Below are 20249 nucleotides of genomic sequence, written 5' to 3' on the forward strand. Positions count from 1 at the left end.
GTCATACACCTGTCTGTAGCGCCGTGCAGTTTGGACAATAGGACGGGGCAATGCCAGCGCCTAGCGCATTGCCTTGTGGTCAACTGCAGGCCACGGACGACGACGGCGAGGAGTGACGGTGTGGTACGTACGGGTGTGGATAAGGATATGAGCAGCCGTCGGCATTGGATGATCCCACGGGTCTCCAGAATACGACACGAATTCGTGATCATTTTCGCCAATGGCACACGTGCAAGATGATGAGGCTATTTGACCCGCGTGATTTAGAGTTGAGCAAGAACTCTACTTTTCAAACAATTCTCTGCTCAAAGGTGCGCTGAGATCATCAGCTTCCTACTATCATCTGAATTTTGCAGACAACAGCGTTTGGCAGTAAGAATGATCACGGGAGAAGGACAACAATGGGGCTGCTTACAGCATGGACGCCGTCGGTCCACGTATACGAACCTGCAAGATACTTCCGGTCTACTTTTGCCCCTTTCTCTTCGACCGTTATCGTGAATTCCTTCTTCTCCCCCGTACGCTCGAAGCTGAGGCTCGTCGGCGAGACCTTCACGGAGACGCCCGCGGGCTCGACCACGGCGACGCTGTAGCGCGCGCCGTGCTGGCCGACGTTGGTCACCGTCCGGCGAACGGTGATTCTTGATCCGTTGAGGCCGTGGACGGCCAGTGAAGGGTGGTTGAGCTCGTGCGGGCGCGGCGGGCTCGCCGGGCACGGGAAGGAGCGGTCCAGCTGCGCCTGCGCGCCGCCGCCGCTGGCGCAGGCGAAGAGGAGGTAGTCCTGGAACGACGCGTCGTACACCAGGCCCGGGTCCAGCGCGTGCCTGGGCCGGATGTGGCCCGAGCCGTAGTCCATGTGCCCGGCCGCCGTCCCGTCCCCGTTCATTATTGGGCCGCCCTCCGCGTTGCTGGTTGTCGCTGCAAAAAAACACGGATGTTCATGAGGGCAGAAAAAAAACACGGATATGATGATGAGCAGAAGTTTTTCCTTTTCTTTTCGTTTATTAGGCTTTGCCGCAGTACCGGTGGTCATGATGGCCGATCGAATCGCGGCGGCGCTCCAGTCGGGGTGGGCGGCCTTGAGGAGGACGGCGGTGGCGGCGACGTGCGGGCACGACATGGACGTCCCGGAGACGATGTTGTACTTCACCACGCGGTCGTCGCCGTCGAGCTTCGTGGGCGACGACGCCTCGCTCCACGCCGCCAGGATGTTCAGGCCCGGGGCCGTAACGTCAGGCTGCAGGCGCAGATGACAGATTGCACTTTCAGTTAGCACTTAGCACGGATGCTCATGACTACTTTGAAAAGATTCGAATACAAATGCACGGCGACCTTGAGAATGCTGGGCTCGACGACGTTGGGGCCACGCGACGAGAACTGCGCCATTACCGGCGACGGCCTCACGTCCACGACCGTCCTCGAGCGGTCCAGGTAGGCGGTAGGGCTCGCGCTTGAGTTGATGTACTTGAGGATGGTGTCGACGTTGGCATTGGAGACCGCCGTGCCCGGGAGCACGTGCGCGTCGACGGGGACCTCGCTCCCGTACATGGGCGGGTTGCCGAGCACCATCGCCGCGCCGCCCGCCCGCTTCACCTCTAGTCCTTTGCCCACCCTCAGGCCGCTCCCCCTCAGGCACACCACGATCTTCCCTCGCACCTTGGCCGGCGACAGCGAGTTTGGCAGGCACTGGCTGCGTCCGGACACAAATATATGAACCAACGGTGCATTTGATTAGCAAGTTTGTGACGGCTGAGTGATATGGTTATGTTTGGTACAGTTGGTCAGTTACTCAGTTATAGGTTTACTTGGTAACGTTGGCGGGAGTGCCTGGAACAGCGGCGTGAGCTGCATAAACCATCGGATACGTCTTGTTGCCCGGCAGTTGATACGGTGTCACCGTCTGACCCTGGTTTGAATGTTAGTTCAGAACTTCAGTTTAGAGGAACACAAGAAAAACGTATTATACGTTGACACAGCTTCTTAGCCTGCTTACCATGATCACCCTTCCATCGCCAAGCCTGATCGGCGAGTTGAACGAGCGGTCGATGCTGCTGGCGCCGACCGTGAGGATCCACGGCGCCAGGTTGACCACGGTGGCCGGCGCGGGGCCGGAGTTCCCGCCGCTGCACACGACCACCACGCCGCGCCTGGCGGCGTGCAGCGCGCCTAGGGCGATGCCGTCGTTCGCGAACGGCGGCGGCTTCCCGGAGGCCCCGATGGAGACGCTCATCACGTCGACGCCGTCGCCGACCGCGTCGTCCATGGCCGCCAGCATATCGGCGTCGAAGCAGGTGTTCTCGATGTTTGGGTTCGGCCCCGGGATGGGCCAGCACACCTTGTAGATGGCCAGCCGCGCCAGCGGCGCGCCCCCCGTGGCCGTGCCGGACGCGAACCCGCCCAGAGCAGACACGCCTGGCACGGTGCGGCCGGCGACGGTGGACGCGGTGTGGGTGCCATGGCCGTCGTGGTCGCGCGGCGAGCGGAACGCGTAGGTCGTGTTCAAGCTGCCGTGGTAGGCCTCGTAGGCCTTGAGGTAGTAACGCGCGCCGATGATCTTCCTGTATGCACGAGCACAATGACACAACATCAGAATTAACAGACCGATTAACCTGTCTTCTTTTACTACTGTACTACTCCAATTAAACAAGCTTGAACACAATTCCTGCCATAATCTGATTATACAAAGTTGCATAATCTCATGCCGATCTTTCGGCAGCAGTCACATCGATCGCATCTCACAGGGATCTCGTTTTGCACACACACTTCTGCTGCTCAGAGAAAGGCTACTCTAACTAACGCAGGGTATTTGTTCGTATGCTAAGCCATGGGATTATAAAACGAGTTGCGCAGTGCTGGAGAAGGTGCCAATCTGGAGTCTTGCTCCTGCACTGGCTCATAGTCTACAATCATCGGGTTTTTGTCCGGACGTGCAAGCTGTTGTACCGTTGGAAGCGTGCAAGCGCCCACACTGGAGATTTTAACTTGGACATGGTTAGTGTGTGGACATGATAGGTCGATCGACGCACTTCATGTCAGCCGTTTGATTGCTTATGAACTTTGTGTTCGAACAAATTGATTGATAAGGTTCCCCGCAATTTTTTTTTGTTTTGATAAGGTCACTTTGGAAAGTGATGACAAACAGACTACCAAAGATCACTTGTGGTCAAAAAATGTTTCCTTTTCTTTTCTAGTTTTTGTTTGAATTTTACAGGTGTATTCCGACCTTATCAAGAATGAGGTGATGTCACCCGCACAAAAAAGATGAGTTGATGTCTATGTTCCGTCATTTTGATGGTGGTATACTAACGATAAATTGCCTCACCTTTGGCAATTAATTTTCCATCGAAGGTGAAGAGGATGATCACATTTAATAATATGGCCCAAAGCAAGTTTTAATATTTATCAGAGTACCTAGTGATCACACTAATAGCTAGTGCGGCGAATTGTGTGGTTTGACATACATAGACGACTTTCATGCAAGGGAGGAATATCCTCACAGGACTACTCGTTCTCCAGCATGAGCTATATGGGAACTTATGAATAGAGACATATTCAAAATTGGCATTGAGGTAGCCTACGACAAGGTCAAATTGTCTTTCCTCGTACAAACAATATGGATGAAAGGTTCCTGCGCCAAGTGGTGTGCTTTGGGCCGAGAGCTTTATATTCGAAGAGTGTGTGGCTATAAGGTTCAAATCCTGCATTGTCAACTCCTTACAAATCAACCAATAAAAAGGGTCTGAGGGAAGGGGATCCTCTACCCATGACTCCCTTTGATTTAGTATATGCAATATGCTTGCCATCCTTATTCAAAGCACCAATGCAAATAGTGCTTAATCTAGTTAATGATGTCTTGTCCATTCTTTGTTATGCTAATGATAAAAACCTCTTTATAGAATATTGCTTAGAGAAAACATACAATCTTAAGCTTCTGCGCTATACGTTTTTAGGTGCTTTCTGCACTAAGAAACAAGTTTCGTAAAACTGATTTTTTCTGCTTTAGAGAAGCCTCCGATGATGTTGATCAATATTCTGAGTTGTTCTGATATGGCATGGGGAAGCTTCCAATTATACCAGTTCATTGTGAATACTTTGAAATTGGGATCCCAAAGGGGTAGAGGAGTGGCATGAGAAAAGACTTAGTATGAAAGGTAAACATCTCCCAACTGGTGGGAGTCTTGTTCTCACTAAGACAGTGTTTAGTGGTATGGTGATGTATATAATGTGTTTCTTTGAAACCTTTAGTGGAGTTATACTTACATTATTAGAATACTTGTGCACAAGATTCTATTGGCAGGATGGTGTACAACCTAAAAGGATACAGCTTGGCCAAAATTCTTTGTCGTAAAAAAGGCAAGGGGCCGGGAATTCAAGATTTGAATGTCCATACCATTGTATTATTCAGTAAATGGTTTTTAAAACTACTATCAAAGGATGACATTTGGCGGGATGTGCAAATTAAATACGTAGGATCCAATGCCATTTTCGTAGGTATTTGTAAACCGAGCGATTATCAATTTGGGCAGTCTTGTTGAAGGCCAAGAGGTATTTTTCTTGCTTAGACACCTTTTGTCCAAGTGCGCTCTTGGGGCTGGGAGGACAAGTGAAGCAGGACAAGTGAAGCAGGATGTGGTGCACACAAAGTATATATGGATGCATGTGATGAACTACCAGTGGTAGCTGACCTATTGCAAGACGATGAATTAAAGGAATCTCCTCCTTGGCACACTCCCTTCCACCGAGCAGGCACTGGCCCTAGCCCTTCGTCGCCGAAGCTCTTCGACTCCGGCCAAATCCCTATCAGCGGAACAACACAATAATTTAGAAGCGTTATGCTTTCAGGGGGCTTATTATTGGAGCTGATTCAATAATCTTTTCCTGCTTGTCACCACATGATCAAGCAAATTATCGGCACGTGAAAGCGATCATGCTGTCAACGGAATTAGATGATTGGCCTTGTCGTACCTTTGTTAAATAATTCAATTAAAAAAACGTATGCAACTTCTCGATGCAGACGCGGGTACTACCTCCATTTCGAAAAATCTGATTGGTATAAGCATGTAAGCTACTCATATTCAGTGAGGGTCCTTACCGGAGTCCAGCATGCCTACGATGACATTCTCGCTGGTGTTATCGCCGGACGGCAGCCGCTCCTTGCTGTGCAGGCCTCTGAGCCCTTCCTCAAAACCCACAAACTCCCAAGACCTCGTGGTGTGCGGGGACCATCTCCCGTCGCTCCGAAAGGTAGACACAACCTCTGTCCTCTCTGCAGGACATGCATATTAGCCAAACGAAAAGACACTTAGGTAACAGTAGTGGATAAAATACCAACAAAATTCTCTCTGTATCGTCGCTGTGTGTGTGCATATACTACTGGTACCTGATAGTTTGGTGGCTTCTTCTCCAGAGAGAAGAGACGCGAAGCCATTCAGGGTGTGCTTGTAGCTGTACAGTAGCGACGCCCGTGCCTCCTCCTCGCTGGTGATTGGTGAAGGACGGAGCGAGGGTGGGAATGATTAGCTCTTCCATGTCGCAGTATGATCAAATGTAGAGGACGGCAGGTGTATGATCGAGTATGCATGCATGTCGATTGATTAATGGCTGTGGACGTACCTGCCCTTGACGGAGAGGAGGAGGGCGTGGTGATCTTCTAGGATAGCTTCCTTCGCCCTCGCTCCGGCGTGCTCGCCTAGATTCACTATATAAACCTACTCGCAATGGTGATATGAAAGTTTAGCATACCAGTGTCTTATGCAAAGTAAACGAAAACTGCACAGAAGGGGAGTAAAACGAAACTACAGGATCATGAGGTCATTTCCATGAACAAATCAAAGTAAATCTGCGAGGAATTTGAATTTATCAACAACCAAAGCAAAGAAAGCTGATTAATATAATGACCTGGCCTTGCTTGGTGGAGGCAGAGACGATGGAGAAGGAAAAGATGAAGAGGAAGAAGAGAAGGCCGGGCATGGCTAGTTAGTTGCTCTCTGGCTAAGGCCGTATCCCTCTCTTTAGTTCGACGGCCTGGAGGCATTCTATATACATGCACAGGTTCTGCCGGCGAGGAAATGGATAGCAGGATACACGGTGGAGTAGTCTGACTGCCTCTGGGCCTCTGAGACGAGTCTGTCCTTTTCTTATCGTATTCTTTGTAATTTCCTGCTATATATTTTATCACTATCTGCCCCCTTGTCTAGTTTCAACTTGAATTTGTGGTAAGCTAGCTTTGATATTGATACTTTGATCTGGGTTGGAGCTCTGCACTCTTGGCATTTTCACCAACAACAAAATGAGCTAGTCTGACACTGCAATCTTGTCCTGCATCAACTAGCATCCTTCACCCCCATGTCGGAAAACAAGCTCACTTATATTTAGTTACGGTTGATGCCCCGGTATTCTCCGGGCCTAGCTATCACGATATATTCATGGAAAAGAAAACTGTCAGTACGAACCACATGGACCATGGTTCGATTGGCAGCATCCAGTGCCTTCCTCGAAGAATAACTGATTGATGCTGCGAGAGTACGTACATCGATTGGCCAGAGAAGAATAGGACGGCTGGAGCTAGAGCACGCCTCCTATATATGTTGCACATTTCCTATTGTGGACATCCACATCAACATAGCTATCATCCGTTTGTCCTGCATCAAGCACACTCGGTGACTAGGAAGAACAGGGCACTGGATGGAAACCCGTGACCGGTGCGTCGATGCTACACCACGTCCTCTTCTGGTGAGCATACAGTGTGCGTGTAGAATCGTAGACTGCAGTTGACCCCAAATTTTGAAGGTTAACTTCGAGATACAAGGACATGCGACGCGATACTGAGCTACCGGTCCTCAATGAGTCATCACTTGTCAGTATCCTCCTGGATAAGGAGCGTGTGTAGACTTCAGATGGATGATCAAGCAAATCTAGGAGAAACACACACAAAAATTTGCAAACCTGAAATTTCTGATGCTAAGGAATAGCAAGCTTGAGAAATGACAGAATTTCCATTACCCTAACAGAAATAACCAACGAGTTGATTTTCACTGAAAAAAAATAGTCGTGACAAACAATGATTTCTAATGTTTTGTTAGCAGCAATGGTAAAAAAGGGAGGCACGGGTACTGCATGATCAACACCGTGCTGCCCTCAAGATTATGTAGTCAAGGGCACATGCAACAAAATCTTCAAAAATTTAGAACTTTTTGAAAGAACATCTCTCTATAATTATGGTTTTGTGTGTTTGATGATAGCATGTGTGATAATCTAATGTGGCTTAGTGTGTAGATATGATGTATAGTTTTGGTTGAACTAAGAAGAATCAAAAGGGATGAATCATTTGATGAAAAGGGAGAAGAAATGAAGGAATCAGGAATTCCCAAGCTGGAAGGGGCCCAAATTTCAGCTAAGGACTTTTTTTGCAGAGCTTCTGGATAGGGAAATTCCAATCGAGGGCCAGAAATTCCGCCCCTAAATTTCTGCAACGGCTCAATTTGTGGGGGGTATAAATACCCCCTTCTTCCCCAAGCTCAAGGGGCTCACTCTCTCAAGTTCATCCACCATTGGAGCCACACAAAGAAAACACAGGATTCACTAGATCTCCTCCTTCAACCATCTAAAGCTCTTGATCTTTGGAGAATCGAAGGAGAAGAGCCCGATCTACATCTTCACCGAAGCGATTTACATTTCCCCCTCATTTGCTTGAGGGCCCCTTTGCTAGTGTTCCATTTGGAAACTCTAGTTGCTTGTGCTTGATTTGTTGTTGTTGTTGTTGTTGTTGTGTTGTTACAACTATTTGGAGCCTCCGATTCAGTTATGGATGTGTGCCCCAAGGACCTTGTAAAGGTCCGGTTTCCTCCTCGAGGAAATCCCTTAGTGGAAGTGGGCTAGTCCTTTGTGGCGTTGCTTACAGGAGACCTGAGTGAGGCCTTCGTGGCGTTGATCTGGCCTTTGTGGCGACCACACTCCTCCAAACGTAGACATACTTCCCCTCAAAAGGAAGGAACTACGGGAATCATCTGTGTGTCCCCGCGTGCTCCACTCTTGATTACCTCTATTCTTAATTGCTCTATTATATCTTGTCTAGTTATATCTTGCTTAGTTGCTTTCCTTGTCATCTAGATAAATTCACATAGTTGCATATCTAGAGAATTTATTTTTATGTCAAGCCTAAATTAAAAAAAGAACTAAAAATTGGGTAGCACCTAATCACCCCCTCTAGGTGTGGCATACGATCCTTTCACTTCTTACCCTAAATCCAAAAAAATTGTGGCACTTCTAACAATATATATTTTTCGATAAAGGAAATATATTAATATCAATAAGATACCAATTACACCCAGCTTCTGCAACAACATAATGTCAAGAATCATTCGAGACATCAAGGATGCACACAGCGCAAGCAAAAAAGACAACAAAACAAGCACCTGCCGAGTAATTAGTGACTCGCAATAGAAGAACCTATTGCAGAGCTCCAATCACCTGGCTCACGGTCGTGTGGCATATGGTTTTCAGTAGACATCGCCACGCAAACGACAACCATATTTGCACACCATGGAGTTGTTACCATAGAACCACCACATTTCCAGCTAAATTTCTATTTTGGTACCACTTTGTGTTTCGGGAACAAAAAACCACCACATTTTGACGAGATTTTCTCAAAAAACACTAAACTGGTATTACACGTGAATTGACAGCGATTCTGACATGGAGGTCCACATCAAAGGCTGACGCGGCAATATTGATAAGCCAGCCCATATTTAAAAATAAAAAATTATTAAAAATGAGAAAATGGTAGGGTCTTCTCCTTCCTCTGTCTAGCTAGCGCCTAATCCCAGGAGTCCGCCCACGCGAAGTCCAGTCCGCCGGTGCGCCAGAAGGCCTCCCACGCGCGTCAGGCCCACGCACCTGGACCGCAGCTCCGTCGCAGTCCTCCATGACCGGCCATCGCTGGAGCTCCTGGACAATCCCTGGCCGGAGATCCCCGAGCCTGCCCCATGGCCGGAGCTCCTGAAGCTCCCCTAGCCGGAGATCCCCCAAGCCCGCCCCATGGCCGGAGATCCCCCGAGCCTGCCCCATGGCGGTGCACAGACCTTGAGCGCGGAGGAGCTCGTGCCCGAAGTCGCCAGCGCCAGACGAGCGCGGAGGAGCTCTTGCCCGAGGTCGCCAGCGCCGGACGAGCGCAGAGGAGCTCCTCCACGAGGTGGCCGGAAGATTGGATTGGAGGGGGGCGGCAGCCTACCTCGCCGGCGGCGGCGGCCTGCCTTGCCGGCGCACAGAGGCGATCGGGGTGGATTGCACGGTGGGGCCTCAGATTTTCCCTTTTTCTCTTTTCTGTAGGTATTTTCATTTTCTTAATAAGAGAGACAAATGGGTCTAAGTCCACATCAGCAAAATAGCACTGACAGGTGGGTCCAACCTACCAGTTTTCGTGTCAATTTGTTATCAACGAACAATTAGTGTTTTGTGCGAAATCCTCAACAAAATGTAGTGGGTTTTTGCTCTCAAAACATAAAGTGGTACCAAAATCGACATTTAGCTGGGAATGTGGTGGTTTATGCTAACAACTCGCACACCATGCTATGAAGTATCATCTTCTCTTCATCCTTTGTTTTCATCGTCCATTCCCCACTTTCGCAATCACTTCGCGGTTCTGGACTCGCGCCATTGACTTAATTCTCTGGCCTTTCGGGCGGAACCACTGGGATATACCCATGTCCGCCAGCACCAAAGTAATCGAGGCAATGTGCCATAGTCGACATGCCGATGGAGCCGATGAAAATTGGGGCTTCCTGTTACCAAGCCTGTAAGGGTATATTATCCCTATGGACTAATGTTTTCATTGAGTTTATATGAAGGAATATTCCATAGGTACTACTTGTATTCAAGAGGTTGGATTCAAGTATGGATGCCATGAAGATAAAGATACACCTTGTGTATTGGCATCAAGATCATCGATCAAGATAGTATGATAGAGCAATTGACCAGTATCTATAATTTCTTATGTTCCATGCTAGTTTTATGACAATACTCACATGTTTTATATACACTTTACATCATTTTGATGCATTTTCCGGTACTAACCTATTAACAAGATGCCGAAGTGCCAGTTCCTGTTTTCTGCTGTTTTTGGTTTCAGAAATCCTACACAGGAAATATTCTCGGAATTGGACGAAACAAAAGCCCACGGCCCTATTTTCCACGGAGGATTCCAGTACATCGAAGAAGAGTCGGAGGCGGCCAGCAGGGGGCCCACCCCACAGGGCGGCGCAGCCAGGCCCCCAGGCGCGCCGGCCTATGGGGAGGCCACCCCCTGGCTCCCCCGACTCTGCCCCTTCGCCTATTTATTCATTCCGTCGCGAAAACCCTAGTACCGAGAGCCACGATACGAGAAAAGTTACTGAGACGCCGCCGCCGTCAATCCCATCTCGGGGGTTCGAAGATCGCCTCCGGCACCCTCGCCGGAGAGGGGAATCATCACCGGAGGGCTCTACATCACCATGCCCGCCTCCGGACTGATGCGTGAGTAGTTCATCCTTGGACTATGGGTCCATACCAGTAGCTAGATGGTTGTCTTCTCCTCTTGTGCTATCATGTTTAGATCTTGTGAGCTGCCTATCATGATCAAGATCATCTATTTGTAATGCTACATGTTGCGTTTGTTGGGATCCGATGAATATGGAATACTATGTCAAGCTGATTATTGATCTATCATATATGTGTTATTTATGTTCTTGCATGCTCTCCGTTGCTAGTAGAGGCTCTGGCCAAGTTGATACTTGTGACTCCAAGAGGGAGTATTTATGCTCGATAGTGGGTTCATGCCTCCATTGAATCTGGGACAGTGACAGAAAGTTCAAAGGTTGTGGATGTGCTGTTGCCAATAGGGATAAAACATCAATGCTTTGTCTAAGGATATTTGTATTGATTACATTATGCACAGTACTTAATGCATTTGTCTGTTGTTTGCAACTTAATACTGGAAGGGGTGCGGATGCTAACCCGAAGGTGGACTTTTTAGTCATAGATGCATGCTGGATAGCGGTCTATGTTCTTTGTCGTAATGCCCTAAGTAAATCTCATAGTAGTCATCATGATATGTATGTGCATTGTTATGCCCTCTCTATTTGTCAATTGCCCAACTGTAATTTGTTCACCCAACATGCTATTTATCTTATTGGAGAGACACCACTAGTGAACTCGTGGACCCCGGTCCATTCTTTTACATCTAAAATACAATCTACCGCAATCATTGTTCTCTCGTTGTTCTTTGCAAACAAACATCATTCTCCACACCATACGTTTAATCCTTTGTTTACGAGCAAGCCGGTGAGATTGACAACCTCACTCGTTAAGTTGGGGCAAAGTATTTTGATTGTGTTGTGCAGGTTCCACGTTGGCGCCGAATCCCCGGTGTTGCGCCGCACTACACTCCTTCACCAACAACCTTCACGTGGCCTTCATCTCCTACTCGGTTCGATAACCTTGGTTTCTTACCGAGGGAAAACTTGCTCGTTGTACGCATCACACCTTCCTCTTGGGGTTCCCAACGGACGTGTGCTTCACGCGTCATCAAGCATATTTCTGGCGCCGTTGCCGGGGAGATCAAGACACGCTGCAAGGGGAGTCTCTCACATCCAATCTCTTTACTTTGTTTATTGTCTTGCTTTATTTTATTTTCTGTTTTGTTTGCTTTCTTTATATCAAAAACACACAAAAAATTAGTTACTTGCATTTACTTTATTTATTAGTTTACCTTTTTTTATTTCATCACGCTTTTCCCTAAGTTTACTTTGAAAGATATATCGGTAGGGCATGGGTCCATCATTGGAAGAGATAATATAGAAGAATTTTTCACTCATGTTAGTATGGTTAAAGATTTTGAAGATAGATCCTTGATGGAACTTGCTCCTAATTATGAAATTGCTACTGCCTCTTTAGTGCACATGTTGGAAGCTAGATTTGTTAATCTTAATCCTATAATGCAACATATGTTTCTTACACTCTGTGATATGGAAGAAGGAAAAAAGAAAGATTTTGTTTTAGAAACCCTTCTTAGAGAATTTGGTGATGTAGCTCGAGAAGCTAGGAAAGTCTTTATTAAACATAAGATGCTTGGCTTTTATACCAATTGTGCAAATACCCTTGAAAAGATGGAAAAAGATAGGCTAAAATATACTAATAAAACCAATTGTGAGGGGGAGATTAAAATACCAATACCTCATAAACTCATAGGAATGCATGAGGCACTAGAAAAGATTTTTGCTTGGATTGTTCCATAAAATTTGTTTGAGGAGGATAGTAAGCCTAAGAGTAACGAAAGAGGAGTTTCTTACATAAATAAGATACAATGCATAGTTGAGAAAACTCCAAACTCCTCTGTTGATGCTTCTTCTCTTGATGTTACTTGATTTGCACTTTCTGCGCCTAGCTGAAAGGCGTTAAAGAAAAGCACTTCTTGGAAGATAACCCATGATGTTTTTATTTTGCTACTGATTTATTGTGTCTTGGAAGTTGTTACTACTGTAGCAACCTCTCCTTATCATGTTTATTTCGTTGTTGTGCCAAGTAAACTCTTTGATAGTAAAGTTGATACTAGATTTGGATTCCTGCACAGAAACAGATTTTTACCTGTCACGAATTTGAGTAGATCTCTCTGTAGGAAACTCGTAAAATGCTGAAAAAATTCATGCGTGATGCTCAAGATATGTACGCAACTTTCGTTCAATTTGAGCTTTTTCATCTGAGCCTGTTAAGTGCCTCGAAAAAATTCATCTTTACGGACTGTTCGTTTTGACAGATTCTCGCCTTTTATTTCGCATTGCCTCTTTTATCGTGTTGAGTAGATTTCTTTGTTCCATTAACTTTCAGTAGCCTTGGGTAATGTCGAGAAGTGTTAAGAATGATTGTGTCCTCGCTGAACATGTGAATTTTTGATTATGCACTAACCCTCTAATGAGATTGTTTTGAGTCTGGTGTGAAGGAAGTTTTCAAGGATCAAGAGAGGAGGATGATATGATATGATCAAGAAGAGTGAAAAGTCTAAGCTTGGGGATTCCCCCGTGGTTCATCCCTGCATATTTCAAGAAGACTCAAGCATCTAAGCTTGGGGATGCCCAAGGCATCCCTTTCTTCATCAACAACTTATCAGGTCACCTCTAGTGAAACTATATTTTTATTCCGTCACATCTTATGTTCTTTACTTGGAGCGTCTGTTTGTTTTTATTTTTGTTTATGTTTGAGTAAAATCGGATCCTAGCATTCATTGTGTGGGAGAAAGACACACTCCGCTCTTTCATATTGAACACTGGTGTTCTTAGTTTTACTTTTAATGTTCATGGCGAAAGTTGAAAGTCGCTTCACTTATTGCTATTTGGTTGGAAACAGAAAATGCTTCATGTGGTAGATGGTATATTGTCTTGAATAATTTGATACTTGGCAATTGTTTTGAGCTCTCAAGTAGATCATGTTTAAGCTTTTGCATTATGTAGTTTAAACCTATTAGTGGAGAACTACCGTAGAGCTTGTTGAAATTTGGTTTGCATGATTGGTCTCTCTAAAGTCTAGATATTTTATGGTAAAAATGTCTGAGCAACAAGGAAGACAGTGTAGAGTCTTATAATGCTTGCAATATGTTCTTATGTAAGTTTTGCTGTACCGGTTCATACTTGTGTTTGCTTCAAACAACCTTGCTAGCCTAAGCCTTGTATTGAGAGGGAATGCTTCTCGTGCATCCAAAACCTTGAGCCAAAACTTATGTCATTTGTGTCCACCATAACTACCTACTATGTGGTATTTTTCTGCCATTCCAAAGAAAATTGCTTGCGTGCTACCTTTCAAAATTTCATTCCTTGTCTTTGCAATACATAGCTCATGGGAAAGTAGCCTAAAAACTATTGTGGTAATGAATATGTCGCTTATGTATCTTAGTTCTTATAAGTTGCTTGTTGAGCGGTGATGGCGCGTGATACACACGTCTGTTGGGAACCCCAAGAGGAAGGTGTGATGCGTACAACAGCAAGTTTTCCCTCAGTAAGAAACCAAGATTATCGAACCAGTAGGAGATGAAGGCCACGTGAAGCTTGTTGGTGAAGGAGTGTAGTGCGGCGCAACACCAGGGATTCCGGCGCCAACGTGGAACCTGCACAACACAATCAAAATACTTTGCCCCAACTTAACACAGTGAGGTTGTCAATCTCACCGGCTTGCTGTAAACAAAGGATTAAACGTATGGTGTGGAGAATGATATTTGCTTGCGAAGAACAACAGAGAACAGAGATTGCAGTTGATTATATTCAGATGTAAAAGAATGGACCGGGGTCCACATTTCACTAGTGGTGTCTCTCCAATAAGATAAATAGCATGTTGGGTGAACAAATTACAGTTGGGCAATTGACAAATAGAGATGCACATACATATATCATGATGATTACTATGAGATTTAATTAGGGCATTACGACAAAGTACATAGACCGCTATCCAGCATGCATCTATGCCTAAAAAGTCCACCTTCAGGTTAGCATCCGCACCCCTTGCAGTATTAAGTTGCAAATAACAGACAATTGCATTAAGTATGGTGCGTAATGTAATCAACACAAATATCCTTAGACAAAGCATTGATGTTTTATCCCTAGTGGCAACAAGACATCCACAACCTTAGAACTTTCCGTCACTCGTCCTGCATTCAATGGAGGCATGAACCCACTATCGAGCATAAATACTCCCTCTTGGAGTCACAAGTATCAACTTGGCCAGAGCCTCTACTAGCAACAGAGAGCATGCAAGAACATAAACAACACATATATGATAGATTGATAATCAACTTGACATAGTATTCAATATTCATCGGATCCCAACAAACACAACATGTAGCATTACAAATAGACGATCTTGATCATGATAGGCAGCTCACAAGATCTAAACATGATAGCACAAGAGGAGAAGACAACCATCTAGCTACTGCTATGGACCCATAGTCCAAGGATGAACTACTCACACATCAGTCCGTAGGCGATCATGGTGATGTAGAGTCCTCCGGGTGATGATTCCCTCTCCGGCAGGTGCCGGAGGCGATCTCCCGAATCCCCGAGATGGGATTGGCGGCGGCAGCGTCTCAGTATGTTTTCTCGTATCGTGGCTCTCCGTAATAGGGTTTTCGCGACGGAGAGTATAAGTAGGCGGAAGGGCAGAGTCGGAGGAGGCACGGGGGCCCCACACCATAGGGCGGCGCGGGCCCCCTCTTGGCCGCGCGGCCCTGTGGTGTCGGCGCCTCGTGGCCCCACTTCGTATCCTCTTCGGTCTTCTGGAAGCTCCGTGGAAAAATAAGACCCTGGGCGTTCGTTTCGTCCAATTCCAGAATATTTCTCGTGTAGGATTTCTCGAAACCAAAAACAAGCACAAAACGAGAACCGCCGCTTCGGCATCTCGTTAATAGTTTAGTGCCGGAAAATGCGTATAAATGATGTAAAGTGTGTATAAAACATGTGAGTATTGTCATAAAACTAGCATGGAACATAAGAAATTATAGATACGTTTGAGACGTATCAAGCATCCCAAGCTTAGTTCCTACTCGCCCTCGAGTAGGTAAACGATAACAAGGATAATTTCTGAAGTGGCATGCTATCATAATCTTGATCAATACTATTGTAAAGCATATGAGATGAATGAAGTGATTCGAAGCAATGGTAAAGATAATGACTAAACAACTGATCATATAGCAAAGACTTTTCATGAATAGTACTTTCAAGACAAGCATCAATAAGTCTTGCATAAGAGTTAACTCATAAAACAATAAATTCTTAGTAGAAAGTTTTGAAGCAACACAAAGGAAGATATAAGTTTCAGCAGTTGCTTTCAACTTCAACATGTATATCTCATGGATAAATGTCAACACAAAGTAATATGATGAATGCAAATAAGCAAGTATGTAGGAATCAATGCACACAGCTTGACACAAGTGTTTGCTTCTAAGATAGAAGGAAGTAGGTAAACCGACTCAACATAAAGTAAAAGAATGGCCCTTCGCAGAGGGAAGCATGGATTACTATTTTTGTGCTAGAGCTTTTATTTTGAAAACATAGAAACAATTTTGTCAACGGTAGTAATAATTCATATGTGTTATGCATAAGACATCCTATAAGTCGCAAGCCTCATGCATAGAATACCAATAGTGCTCGCACCTTGTCCTAATTAGCTTGGATTTACATGGATTATCATTGCATTACATATGTTTCAACCAAGTGTCACAAAGGGGTACCTCTATGTCGCCTGTACAAAGGTCCAAGGAGATAGATCGCATTTGATTTCTCGTTTTTGATAGATCTCAACTAAGGACATCCATACCGGGACAACATAGAAAACAGATAATGGACTCCTCTTTAATGCATAAGCATTCAACAACAGATAATATTCTCATAAGAGATTGAGGATTAATGTCCAAACTGAAACTTCCACCATGATTCATGGCTTTGGTTAGCGGCTCAATGTTCTTCTCTAACAATATGCATACTCAAACCATTTGATCATGATAAATCACCCTTACTTCAGACAAGACGAACATGCATAGCAACTCACATGATATTCAACAAAGGTGCAATAGTTGATGGCGTCCCCAGAAACATGGTTACCGCTCAACAAGCAACTTATAAGAAATAAGATACGTAAGCTACATATTCAATACCACAATAGTTTTTTAAGCTATTTTCCCATGAGCTATGTATTGCAAAGACAAAGAATGAAATTTTAAAGGTAGCACTCAAGTAATTTACTTTGGAATGGCAGAGAAATACCACGTAGTAGGTAGTTATGATGGACACAAATGGCATAGGTTTTGGCTCAAGGATTTGGATGCACGAGAAGTATTCCCTCTCAGTACAAGGCTTTGGCTAGCAAGGTTGTTTGAAGTAAACACAAGTATGAACCGGTACAGCAAAACTTACATAAGAACATATTGCAAGCATTATAAGACTCCATACTATCTCCTTGTTGTTCAAACACTTTAACCAGAAAATATCTAGACTTTTAGAGAGACCAATCATGCAAACCAAATTTCAACAAGCTCTATGGTAGTTCTTCATTAATAGGTGCAAAGTACATGATGCAAGAGCTTAAACATGATCTATTGGAGCAAAACAATTTCCAAGTATCAAATTATTCAATACAATATACCAATTACCGCATGAAGCATTTTCTGTTTCCAACCATATAACAATGAACGAAGCAGTTTCAATGTTCGCCATGAACATTAAAAGTAAAGCTAAGAACACCAGTGTTCATATGAAACAGCGGAGCGTTTCTTTCTCCCACACAATGAATGCTAGGATCCGAGTTTATTCAAACAAAAACAAAAACAAAAACAAACAGACGCTCCAAGTAAAGCACATAAGATGTGACAGAATAAAAATATAGTTTCACTAGAGGTGACCTGATAAGTTGTCGATGAAGAAGGGGATGCTCGGGGCATCCCCAAGCTTAGATGCTTGAGTCTTCTTGAAATATGCAGGGATGAACCACGGGGGCATCCCCAAGCTTAGACTTTTCACTCTTCTTGATCATATTGTATCATCCTCCTCTCTTGACCCTTGAAAACTTCCTCCACACCAGACTCAAAACAAACTCATTAAAGGGTTAGTGCATAATCAAAAATTCACATATTCAGAGGTGACATAATCATTCTTAACACTTCTGGACGTTGCACAAAGATACTGAAAGTTAATGGAACAAAGAAATCCATTCAACATAGCAAAAGAGGCAATGCGAAATAAAAGGCAGAATCTGTCAAAACAGAACAGTCCGTAAAGACGAATTTTTCAGGGGCACTTAACAGGCTCAGATGAAAAAGCTCAAATTGAATGAAAGTTGCGCACATATCTGGGGATCACACACGAAAATTGGCAGATTTTTCTGAGTTACCTACAGAGAGGTCTACTCAAATTCGTGACAGCAAGAAATCTGTTTCTGCGCAGTAATCCAAATCTAGTATTAACCTTACTATCAAAGACTTTACTTGGCACAACAATGCAATAAAATAAAGATAAGGAGAGGTTGCTACAGTAGTAACAACTTCCAAGACTCAAATATAAAACAAAATTGTTGTAGTAAAATAATGGGTTGTCTCCCATAAGCGCTTTTCTTTAACGCCTTTCAGCTAGGCGCAGAAAGTGTGAATCAAGTATTATTAAGAGATGAAGCATCAACATCATAACTTTCACAATTTTTAACAAGAGGTATCTTAGATGCTCCATCATCCATAGTAGTACTAAGGGCTTTGTCAATTTTAGGCCTATAATAGTTTTTTGGCTTAGGCACCTTAGAGACATACATGAACTTTTGCTCCTTACCCACATAAGCTTTCTCCTTAAACTTAAGAGAAGAAAAAGTTGAACCCAAGGTTTCCATAGCTTCTTCAAGTTCACCAATCCTATGGGTTTGATTATCATGGATAGCACAAGTTTCTAAGACATCAATTCTTTCATTAATTCTTCCTAGAGATTTATCAAGTTTATCAGTGTTATCAAGTAATATTCCCAATTTAGTCTCAACACTTGGAAGATTTTTCTCTATGGCCTCCAACTTTTTCATGACATCTTCAAGAGAGATTTCAATTTTAGCTTCATTAACAGGTGGTATTCCAACTAGACTCTCAATAATGCAACTAGCTTCTAAAGCAGGAGTGCCTAGGAAATTACCTCCCGCAAGAGTATCAAGAACATACCTATTCCAGCTAGAGATACCAAAATAAAAGTTCCTAAGTAGGATAATAGTGGAGTGTTTCTTAGTGCACCTATGATGAGCATCACTAATTCTATACCAAGCATCTTTAAAACATTCTCCCCCTTGTTGCTTAAACGAACGAACTTCAACTTCAGGATTACTCATTTTTAGCAATATTAAATAAAGCAAACTAAATAAAATAGAGTAAATGCAAGTAACTAATTTTTTTGTGTTTTTGATATAAAGAACACAAACAAGACAGTAAATAAAGTGAATGCAAGTAACTAATTTTTTTATTTTTGATATAGAGAAAGCAAACAAAGCAGTAAATAAAATAAAGTAAAGCAAGACAAAAACAAAGTAAAGAGATTGGATGTGGGAGACTCCCCTTGCAACGTGTCCTGATCTCCCCGGCAACGGCGCCAGAAAAATTGCTTGATGGCGCATGAAACACACGTCTGTTGGGAACCCCAAGAGGAAGGTGTGATGCGTACAGCAGCAAGTTTTCCCTCAGTAAGAAACCAAGGTTATCGAACCAGTAGGAGATGAAGGCCACGTGAAGCTTGTTGGTGAAGGAGTGTAGTGCGGTGCAACACCAGGGATTTCGGCGCCAACGCGGAACCTGCACAACACAATCAAAATACTTTGCCCCAACTTAACAGTGAAGTTGTCAATCTCACCGGCTTGCTGTAAACAAAGTATTAAACGTATGGTGTGGAGAATGATGTTTGCTTGCGAAGAACAACAGAGAACAGAGATTGCAGTTGATTGTATTCAGATGTAAAAGAATGGACCGGGGTCCACAGTTCACTAGTGGTGTCTCTCCAATAAGATAAATAGCATGTTGGGTGAACAAATTACAGTTGGGCAATTGACAAATAGAGATGCACATACATATATCATGATGATTACTATGAGATTTAATTAGGGCATTACGACAAAGTACATAGACTGCTATCCAGCATGCATCTATACCTAAAAAGTCCACCTTCAGGTTAGCATCCGCACCCCTTGCAGTATTAAGTTGCAAACAACAGACAATTGCATTAAGTATGGTGCGTAATGTAATCAGCACAAATATCCTTAGACAAAGTATTGATATTTTATCCCTAGTGGCAACAAGCACATCCACAACCTTAGAACTTTCTCGTCACCGTCCTGCATTCAATGGAGGCATGAACCCACTATCGAGCATAAATACTCCCTCTTGGAGTCACAAGTATCAACTTGGCCAGAGCCTCTACTAGCAACGGAGAGCATGCAAGAACATAAACAACACATATATGATAGATTGATAATCAACTTGACATAGTATTCAATATTCATCGGATCCCAACAAACACAACAAGTAGCATTACAAATAGACGATCTTGATCATGATAGGCAGCTCACAAGATCTAAACATGATAGCACAAGAGGAGAAGACAACCATCTAGCTACTGCTATGGACCCATAGTCCAAGGATGAACTACTCACACATCAGTCCGGAGGCGATCATGGTGATGTAGAGTCCTCCGGGTGATGATTCCCCTCTCCGACAGGGTGCCGTA

At 44.3% G+C, this 20249-nt stretch overlaps 1 protein-coding gene across 2 annotated transcripts; it reads right to left on the bottom strand.

Annotated features, from left to right (window-relative positions):
• Positions 1-283: 283 nt before the first annotated feature.
• On the bottom strand, positions 284-6049 carry LOC124661903 (subtilisin-like protease SBT5.6). Of its 2 annotated transcripts, XM_047199791.1 has the most exons (10): positions 5899-6049; positions 5614-5708; positions 5381-5478; positions 5093-5266; positions 4686-4797; positions 1994-2558; positions 1806-1906; positions 1333-1690; positions 1024-1237; positions 284-918 (listed from the first exon to the last, which is right to left on the bottom strand). In XM_047199791.1, the coding sequence occupies exons 1-10, from the start codon at positions 5968-5970 to the stop codon at positions 383-385; spliced, it is 2325 nt and encodes a 774-aa protein (XP_047055747.1). In that variant the 5' UTR covers positions 5971-6049; the 3' UTR covers positions 284-382. The 2 variants fall into 2 exon arrangements, with proteins under 2 accessions (XP_047055747.1, XP_047055746.1); XM_047199790.1 differs by having other exon boundaries at positions 284-1237.
• Positions 6050-20249: the final 14200 nt, after the last annotated feature.

This window comes from Lolium rigidum, chromosome 6 (genome assembly GCF_022539505.1).
Source record: "Lolium rigidum isolate FL_2022 chromosome 6, APGP_CSIRO_Lrig_0.1, whole genome shotgun sequence".
Classification (NCBI taxonomy): domain Eukaryota; kingdom Viridiplantae; phylum Streptophyta; class Magnoliopsida; order Poales; family Poaceae; genus Lolium; species Lolium rigidum.